General features: G+C 47.0%; 1 protein-coding gene across 2 annotated transcripts in view; it reads left to right on the forward strand.

The window, feature by feature from the left end:
* The window catches only part of GLG1 (golgi glycoprotein 1), a 149,410-nt gene extending 139,563 nt beyond the window's left edge, over positions 1-9,847 (forward strand). Inside the window, exons 23-27 of one of the 2 annotated variants that reach the window (XM_047836694.1) lie at positions 205-312; positions 1,897-2,017; positions 2,636-2,742; positions 4,722-4,885; positions 5,937-9,847. In XM_047836694.1, coding sequence (XP_047692650.1) covers positions 205-312; positions 1,897-2,017; positions 2,636-2,742; positions 4,722-4,885; positions 5,937-6,012 — 576 coding nt within the window. In that variant the 3' untranslated portion in view covers positions 6,013-9,847. Of the gene's footprint in view, positions 1-204; positions 313-1,896; positions 2,018-2,635; positions 2,743-4,721 lie in introns of both variants that reach the window. The other variant, XM_047836693.1, reaches the window with a different exon arrangement.
* Positions 9,848-9,918: the final 71 nt, after the last annotated feature.

Below are 9,918 nucleotides of genomic sequence, written 5' to 3' on the forward strand. Positions count from 1 at the left end.
ACTGACTGGTTTTTGACTCTGTGTGCCAGTCTTTGTGACAGTGAATGGAGCCCAGCATCTCATCCAGGACAGGGGGCGGGGCGTGAAGTCCACTAGGAGACTGAGGAGACATCCAGACCATATGGGAGGGTCACCAAACCTGCAGGTTTCAGAGACAGGGTTTCTGGTGACAGCAGAGATGTGTTTTGTGTGTCTCTGGAACAGATCTCCAATCTGTGTGCTGAGGAAGCAGCTGCCCAAGAGCAGACAGGTCAAGTAGAAGAGTGCCTCAAAGTTAACCTGCTCAAAATCAAAACGGACGCATGTAAAAAGGTAATACCACCAATGGCCTTGTTTCCCTGCCTGCTTTTCACAAAACTTTTTCTTCCCTTCTGATGCTGTAGTCTGCATATCTCAGCGAGAACATCTAAACCTTCCTTCCCGGGATTATACGTTTCTTCCCTCTTACGAAACTTTCACTAGATTCTTGACAATTAATCACCTATAACTGAAATATTCTTCCACATGTACTGATTATTTATGAACATGTCTGATCCCCATGACCAGGCCGTGGTTTAAGGCCCTGTGAGTGCAGAACTGAAAGCAAAATGTCAAGTCCAATAGTATCAGTAAAGATACTGCATTCATAAAAATCATTTCAGAAATAGCTTATAAAAACGAAGTTATCAAAACATGACTATTAAGCATACATTATCTTGGAAAATTGCAAATGAAATAATATATTTGATCTTTTTAAAAAAGCTTTGTCTTTTTTTGAAAAGTGTTTGAGTGATGTCATTTTTGAGTCACTGAATATTGTACACAGATATTTTCATCTGCTGAAATGTTTCTAATTCCACACGGCCTGAGGAATAATGGGAGATGGCTAAAAGCTAAATCCAGAAGTTTTCCCTGGACTAGTTTGTCATCAGATGATCCCATTTAACTTTGAAGAGTAATATTTGAGTTTTGTTTTTTGTTTTCTTGTTTTTATTATTGTTGCTTTACAGAGCCTGTAGTCTTTCTCTTGAGAGCAAACTAATTTTTATTTAAGAAAGCACTTTTGGCCTGTTGTTAACCTCCTGTTCTTTCAAGTCTAAATGGAAAGTCTGCAGAGCTGATGTCACTTCCATCATGGTTATGTTCCTCTTGTTTAGGACATCTTTAGACTCACTAAGAGTTTTTCTTGCAGTAAAAATTATGCTCTGTGAATCTTTTTTATCTTTTGAGGATAACGGAGGTAACATGAAACATTATGCAAACATTTTTCTTTGTTTGCCTGGGAGTTTTAAAACTCTAGTTTTTATTTTTTTATTTTTTTTATATATTTTTTTAGTGTTTATGTATTTTTGAGAGAGAGATAGAGACAGATCGCGAGCAGGGAAGGGGCAGAGAGAGAGACACACACACAGAATCTGAAGCAGGCTCCAGGCTCTGAGCTGTGAGTACAGAGCCCAAGGCAGGGCTTAAACTCACAAGCTGTGAGATCATGACCTGAGCCAAAGTTGGACACTTAACCAACTGAGCCACCCAGGTGCCCCAAAACTCTGGTTTTTAGATTTCACATTTTCATTTTTCTTAATAGCCGTATTATACCAACCGATATAAATACTAACATTTAGTATGCAACATATACAGCCCACCAGACTGCCAGAAACCCACATCTGATCTTGTAGCCCCCGCTTCGTTTAGCACATAGCTTTGATCATACTAGGCCTCTGAGTGTATGGAATCAGTTGCTAAAAATCTGCATTCTTTGTGTCATCACCACATTGTCCCTGTCTCAGAGTAAGTTCTGTTGTTAACCCACACCCTTCCCTCCTTGACTTTACTCTTCATATGTACAGTATTTGCAGATAACAAATCTGATGTGTTTCCTCTATAAAAGCTTGCTCTACGATGATTCTTCCTTCTTAGGAAGTGTTAAACATGCTGAAGGAAAGCAAAGCAGACATCTTTGTGGACCCAGTTCTTCATACAGCGTGTGCCCTGGACATTAAGCACCACTGTGCAGCCATTACCCCCGGCCGAGGGCGTCGTAAGTCACTGTTCACTCTGGCCCTCTCTGAACTACCTTGGGAGGAGCACAGACTCCTTCTGAGACAGCACTTGCGGGTACTCTGTTCTCTAGCTGCAGCACAACCACAGACAACATCCTCTGGGGGCCTGGTTGATGCCGGGACTAGGCTTTTGTGGCAGAATGAATTTAGGAATGAATAATCCTGCAGGTTTGAACTGACCTAGCCATAACCAGAGGTAAGGTTCTGATGAAAAGGGAAGGTTGAGTTATTTATCAGGGAAGCAAAACTTAACTCATGATCATGGCCTCTTCCCCCTTGGCCAAACTAGAGCAGCTTCATCAGCTCACCCAGTGGCCACACTGGGTGGATCCTGGGCAGGTGGAAGAAAGTTGTTTCTGAGCCAGACATGCCCAATAAAATAAGAAGGTTTTAAGGGTCTGTGGGCAGCTGGTTCCTTGGAAACTCAACATCATTTTTCTCCATGTTAAATCTTTGGTCAAATTTCCTAGAATGGATTTAACTTTGTGTAGCCTATACATCTGAATTCTCTGGTGATAAGGTGCCCTCCTCCCCAACCTCATAGAAATTTCTGTTCTGTACAGTTTTAGACTCTTCTCATCCCTTTTCTTTCACAGAAATGTCCTGTCTCATGGAGGCCCTGGAGGATAAGCGGGTGAGGTTACAACCTGAGTGCAAAAAACGTCTCAATGACCGGATTGAAATGTGGAGTTATGCAGCAAAGGTAATGCCCAAGAGAATCTCCTGAAGTGGCCATCTCTGTCCGTTCCCCAGATATTCCACTTGTCTTTTTGTCCTTGTTGCGAGACCAGCAGTAAGTGTATTTGAAAAGTCTGTCACTGCCCTTGGAAGCCTCCCTGGCTGTCTCTGAGCCTGCGGCCACCATCTCCTTTTGCCAGTGTCTGCAGGCTTTGCCGGGGCCACTGCTTTGTCCTCACTTGCCCATAGTCCACCGTGGAAAAGTGAGTCACCCAAAGGATGGGATAAAAGCCAGCTGTGCAAAGAGAACCAGAAATCATGCCCAGGGGAAAGCAACCAGGCTGGCCACTGTTGTCTTAAAGCTCGTTTTTCTGATTTTAGTCAGTGTTTGGCAGGAGCATATGTATGTGGGACTAGCCCCGGCCTTCGCCCTCAGCTAGGCTGCAGCAGGAACGCTGATAGGGTAGAGAGACATCTGGACAGGTGAATGTGTGTGATACCCAGGCAGACTTGGGCTAGGGGAGATTTTTCCTACAAAAATGCAGCCTCAGCGAGAAGAGTAACAGTTCTTCTCATGTGCACATTACTTTGTGGTGCGTAACACTTCACTGGACATACTACCTCACTGAACCTTGAAACGCAGCAGGGTAAGTGGAGTGATTATTTCCCCACTTTACAATGGAGGAAACTGTGACCTGCCCAAGGTGCCTCAGCAAGAAAGTCAGGTTTCTAGATCCACATTCTATCACCCCACATCGGGATGGACATTGCCAGTTGCCTTAGGTTAAGAAAGCGATCATGAGGACCCCCCTGCTTCTTGGCCAGTTCCTCCTGTCACCCACATGAAAGGTCAAGGGTACCAGGCAAACAGGAAAGACCATGACAAGTCTTCACACCTAGAAGTAAGGGAAATGAAGAGAAGGGATCGCAGCTGTCCAAGTAGCACATACGCCCCTCACCCCTTCTCCCGAAGGAACGAAGTTGGCTTGGAAGCCCTACATTAAGTGAGGCAGCGGAGAGGGGCCAAGTCAGTCTCTTCCTTCTCTCTGCTTCTGCTGGGGAGCTGCTAAACGTTGCTGCAAAGAGATTCCACTGCTTGTTTTGTGTCGACAGGTGTCAGCGCTCAGATCACGTTAATCTCACTCTGCTCTACGTATGCGGGACGAGCATAGAAACAGATGTAGCCAGACATCCCTGGGCACACCCTCTCAGGCACCCAGGCTAAGTTGAGACCCAAAAGAACAGGTCCGTGTGCACCCGGGGAGCCTTTTGGCCCTGATTCTGCCATAGCAGGCTGCATAGAGAGAGGTCCGTTCAGAAAAGCAGTGAGGCTAACTGAGAATGAAGACTGGCTAGGCTGCAGAGCCTGTGATTACAGGAGCAATGCAGTGTACTCGGTCAGCCTGAGTCATACTTGCACACTGTTTCTGATGGGACCGCACTCCTTATTTAATGGTGAGTGACAGGAAGTCAAGATACAGAACCAGCATCCAACACAATCTCAACTGTTTGTTCTCTGTGGTTTTTAATAATAAATCAGAATACCTAAGACCCTGTGTGACCTGGTACAAGTAATCACGTCCCACCCCTTGGCCTGTGGGTCTTCATCTGTAAAATGGGAGGAATACAATCTACTCTCAAGGATTGGTACGAGGACTAAATGATTGAAAACCTGTTGAGTGCTCTGCGAGGGCTTATGTGGCCAGGTCTTGAGTGTGAGGGCTGCTGTCAGGTTGGCAGGGGCGGGGATGGCGTGAGATGGATAATATGAGACCCCACCTCTTTGTAGTTGTCTGTATTTTCTCGCCCTATGTAGTAGATATATACCATAGTGTGATCAGGAAAAGGAGTTGTAGCTCTGTGTTTGATTGTCTTGTCCCTTGCCCTTTCTCCCAAAAGGAAATGACATAAATTAAACTAGGAATTGAGAGGGGCAAGTTAGAGCTAGCCCTGCCTCCAACCCAGTTCTGTGTCCAAGGCCTGTGCTGCTGTGTGTCCTTCCAGGTGGCCCCGGCTGATGGCTTCTCTGACCTCGCCATGCAAGTGATGACATCTCCATCAAAGAACTACATTCTGTCTGTGATCAGCGGGAGCATCTGTATATTGTTCCTGATTGGCCTGATGTGTGGACGTATCACCAAGCGAGTAACACGAGAGCTCAAGGACAGGTAGAGCCACCGTGACCACCAAAGGAACTACCTGTCCAGTGCCCAGTTTGTACAGCCCTCCTGTATAGTGTACCCACTCACCTCGTTCTTCTAGGAGGTGGCATCAACACCCATGTTAGAGCAGCAGCAGGTGTCCTCTGCGTTGTCCCATCTCAGACTTCGCCCGTGTCCATGGTGTCCTCCTCCTCCTCGACCATTTGTGCAACAGCAGCAGCTGGCCGCTTTGGTTATTGCCTTTGTTGGCAAATTTGGGTTTACCTGCCCGTAGACAAGTCTCTCTCGTACCAATGGAACTACCAGTACTTCCAGAACCAACTTACCTGACCTGCAACTCAAATGATTTTTAAAAAAAAAAAAACAAAACAAAACAAAAACCACCAAAAAAAAAAAAAAAAAAAGAAACAAAAGAAAAAAAGAAATTTTTAAAGAAAGAAAAAAATGTATATAATAACACATCTCCTCCAGGCTTGACTTGGGCAATGGGGTTATTTCTTCTCTGTGACTGTAAAATGAAGCAGGACTTACGGGGAAAACACAGCACCCAATATGCTATATAACTGGGATGTCTTGCTCATTTCTCAAAAGCACCTTTGGACCATGTGGGGGCCACGGACTTCACCGACGAGTGGGAAATCAGTGACCAGTCTGCTTTGGGTCTTGTTTTCTTCTGCTAAAACAGTGATGCCTTCCAGATCTCACCTTAATAGAGCCACCTTAATAGAGCCACAGGACCCCAGGCCATGAGTATTTCTATGACCCCCTCACTTCAGTGAGGTAAAGCAAGCATGAGCTTCCCTAAGCCAGAGGCAGATGGGTTGGGGAGGAGATCAAAAGTGGGAAGCTGGTCAGAGGCTGGACCCTGAGTCCCAAGGAGCAGGATCCCAGGAATCTTCCTCCTCCAGGCTAGCACAGGACTCAGTTACATTTGGATTGACCCTGCTGGGGATGGTGGTTAGTCTGGAAGGCCTGCGGGGAGGCAGGGACTGCAGCAGAGAGGGAGCTCAGGGCAGGAAGGAGGAGCAGGGATTGATTCACTTTGCTCAGTTTTTAGGCAACAGTGCAAGTCAAAGACAATGGCTTATAAAGATTTAGTGTGGTCTCAAGATGTGACTGGCAGTCCAACCTGACCCTTGTGCAGGCTCAAGGCCACCTTCCCAGACAAGCTCCCTTATGCCTCTTTGTAGAGAGGACTTGGAAAGTTATCACGTTAAAAGATGGAGCCTTTTATCTGTTTTTTTCTTTCTGTCCATTTGCTGCGTACACCCACTGTAGTAGGCATTGGCTGAGTGTTGTACTTTGATGAATCATCAGATGTTGTACTTCCAGAATCTAGCTATATGCAAGCAATCTTCCTGGCCGTCCTCCTCCGTCCCTCCAGTGTGGGATGGCAGGTTTGGAGTGTAAAAGGGGAGGAGTGCAGGCATCACAGTGCAACTTGGCACACCTGGGTTTGAGTTTGGGGCATGGAGTTACAGTGGGTGCACAAGAGGGCGGCATGTACAGTAGGAGATATATTTATATAATATATATTTTATTAACCTGTTAGACGTCCACAGAGTATTATAAATCACGTGCCTAAAACTGTCCACATAGACCATGGCGCCCCTCCTTGCCCTGCCCCCCCTTTGCCACTGTCCACATGTGCTGCGGGACGTATGCAACATTTGTCTCCCCTGAAATGTGTTCGATACAAAGTGGGTCAGTTTGTGGATCGGTTGATGCAGATTACTCCTTGTCTCATCTGAATGATGTGTATTTGAATACTGTGGTTTTCTTTGCTCGTTGCTCCCCTTCCAGGAGGCAGTGCGATCCAGAAGCCAGCTGTATCTCACTGCCTAGGGTACTGCGAGTTACCAAGGGGAACTGCTCAGCTGCTTGGTCCCTTCAGTCTTGCTCTTAGGGTCTTCCTGTCTCAACACCTGTCCTGGGGTTCTTCCAAAACTTGAAACTCTTGGAGTCCGAGCAGCATACCCCTACCACCACCATTGTTGGACTGAATTGAGCTGGTCCGGATAGTCCACCTCCAGGAGTTCCCACCTGGGCCTGGGGCTTGGGATTGAGAACCGGGGATGTCCTCTCAATGCAGGCCCCCACTGACCTGTCCGGCATGGTTCACAGGATAGAATAAAACATTCACCATTTGGTGAGTGTGCGGGTACCATTCTCCATCTCTGCGTTCTCCCTCCTAGTGTTTGTAAAACAAACCAATAGTTTAAGGTATCTGGACATTTTGGCTTTGTCTGAAGCATATCTGGAAGCTTGAAAAGGATTTTGATTCTTGAAACATTTATTATCTTTAGAAATGATACAATAAATAAAAGGGATAATTCTGCCAGTATTTTTGTTGCTTTTGCTAGAAAGCATTTCACCATCCTGCTTGGAATAGTTTCATATGACTGGTTCTTGAGAGTCCCAGGTAGTGTCCTGAGCAGTTTTCTACCTGCAGGGGGCCCAGCACCTTCTGAACCTGCAGCTCAACTGTATCCATTCTGCCCCCCATTTGGTATAATAACACAGGTTCTGGGGCACCTCTGGTCACTGGCCTCAGAGGTCAATCATGAGTAAATCACCTAGTCGACTCAAGAAGAAATCGCCCTAGTGGAGAAGCTGATGATGGACCTTGGCCTTTATCTCTTCTGATGTCTAGCCTGTGGACAATAACAAGCAGCTGGTGGGGGGTTTTCCACAGTCAAGGCCTCAGGCGTTTGCCGAAAATCCAGGTAACTCATCTGGCCTTATTAGCTCTCTCCAGGGTCTGGGGAAGTCATATGAAGTGTGCTCCAGAACACTCCAGAGGCCCCGAGAGGTTACTGTCCTGGCCTGGAGGCCCTCCGGTATAGGAGATCGGAAATGCAGGGCAACTGTCAAGAACAAGACTCTTCCCTCTAACTGAGTTTCTCTCCCAGAAGAGTAGCCCTGGAAGTGAGACCCTTACCCTGGTGCGGCCCTGACCATCCTCTGCTATTGCTGCTCTCCCAGGAGACGTGTGCTAGCAAGATGTGCTGAGGTAGGAGCATAGCCGAGGCTTGGGTTCACTCCAGCAGGAAAGTCTTCCTCCTCTATATTCCCTGGAGGCCCTCTGGCTGCCACTGCCAGTTCTGTGGGTCCAGTCAACACACTCCAAACCAGTGCATCCTGAGTACTGGTACTCAGCAGGCATTGGCTCGAATTCACTGCAGGCCTCCGGCTGTCTGATACCCTGTGCTTCCTTTTCTGGGGAACAGTGAGCAGCTCTGCCTGGGCGAGAGAGGGAGGGAGATTCTGCTTTCCTAGAAGAGGTGACAGAATTGTCAGAGTTCACTTCTTCCTATTTCCTGAAGTTGTGTCATAAAAGAATCCAGTGGTAAAGAGGTCTATAGTATCCATTTACTCATCAGACAAAATGGAACGGGACTTCTGTGCCGACTTCCCTGTCTTCCCAAGAAAAGATTCACTCTCTTGTGTGAGTATGACTTCTGGAAATGTCTCCCATCCTCCCCACCCCCAGGCTTGCGGTACAGCTTCTGTCCCACAGATCCCCACTCTAGGGAGTCATCCAGGGGGAGAGAGATGGCTTCATGGGCCTCCTTTCTTACTTAGCTGGTCTCAAGTTCTTCTGAGAAAAAGCTTTCATATCCCATTTCTTCCCCTCCCCCACCAAAAACTACATGTTCTCCACATCCAGCTTCTTTTAAGCAAGCAGATACAGAGAAGGAAGCTGGAAGGGACCCGTGGCAGCCAGCCAATCCAGCCTGACCCATTCAACCTAAATTTTGGCCACAGAACCACAAGCATAGGGCTTTTTGAATTGTGTGCATTTTGGTATATATATATTTGTATTTCAGGTTCTTACGGATTTGGGAAACCTGAAAGATCCTTTTTTTCTCCCCCGCTTTGGACAGCACCTACGTAGCTTTATCGAATGCAGCATTCTGGTACCCTGAATTTCTCCTCGGCCTTCAGGGACACTTCTTTCCTTCACCTCTTCTCCACTGCTCCCTGATTCCCAAGGGCCGTGGGGCCACAGCTCCTGTTCTGGCCTGCCCCTCCTCCCTTCCTCCCTTACTCTCTCTATCTCTCTCTCTTGTCTTTGTTTGGCCATCTCTCTAATACACTCCTCTTGGTCCTCCTCTCCATTAGGACCAGGGTCACATGTTAGGGCATTTGAGTCTGAAGCCGAATCCCCCTTCTTGCCCTGACCTCAGACAACAGATAAGTCATAGCAAACCCAGACTGACTCTTCTGAGTGACAAGCTTCTCCCAGCCGTCTAGTGAGATCACTATGGAGACCCCAGGACTGCTTGTTATCTGGAGCACAAGGTGGAACTATCTGTTTAGTCTGGTGGTAGCAGGATCCTGATGGTGGTTTCCTCTCCTTCCTCCTCCCCAAGATCTGTCACAACACACCGGTAGGGATGTTGTTGGGATACATGGAGTAGAGAAACCTTCCTGGGCAAGGAGAAAATTCAGATAGTGCCTCTATATTCTGTTTTTGCCTTCCCCCAGCATGGAACCCATGGAGCCCATGGAACCCATGGAACCTGGACCCCAGAGCCCAGCAGGCCTATGCCAGGAGCTAGGGAGGTTGGAGAGGCCCCGGGCAGACTGCAGTCAGTGCACGGGGTCGGGTGGCCAGCAGGACAGCCGGCAGCAGGAGCCTTCCTAGCAGCTTCTCCCGGCACAGTGTTCCCAGGTCAGTCCAAGCAGGAAAACAGACTGAACAGCAGATGCTGTGTGACATCTTAGGCCTTGAACTTTTTTTTTTTTTTAAGAAAGAGAAAATACAGAAAAGTAAAATTAACAAGCCTCTTTTGTAAATGATTTTTCTTTCTATGTATAAAATCCCAGCAGTTCCTTGTTTTTACATGTTCATGCTGTGTAATTTTGAGATGTTACTGAGATCCTGAACATAATGTGCATTTTTTTCTGTACAGATGAAATGGGAGAATTTAATAAAGAGTTTGCAGGTTTTTACTTGTTAAATCTTCTCTGGTGACTGGGAGGACGCCCCCAACCAACTGCTCTGTGAGGAGCATCTCCCAAGCTGTGCACCC

The sequence above is a fragment of the Prionailurus viverrinus genome, chromosome E2 (genome assembly GCF_022837055.1).
Source record: "Prionailurus viverrinus isolate Anna chromosome E2, UM_Priviv_1.0, whole genome shotgun sequence".
NCBI classification, from domain to species: domain Eukaryota; kingdom Metazoa; phylum Chordata; class Mammalia; order Carnivora; family Felidae; genus Prionailurus; species Prionailurus viverrinus.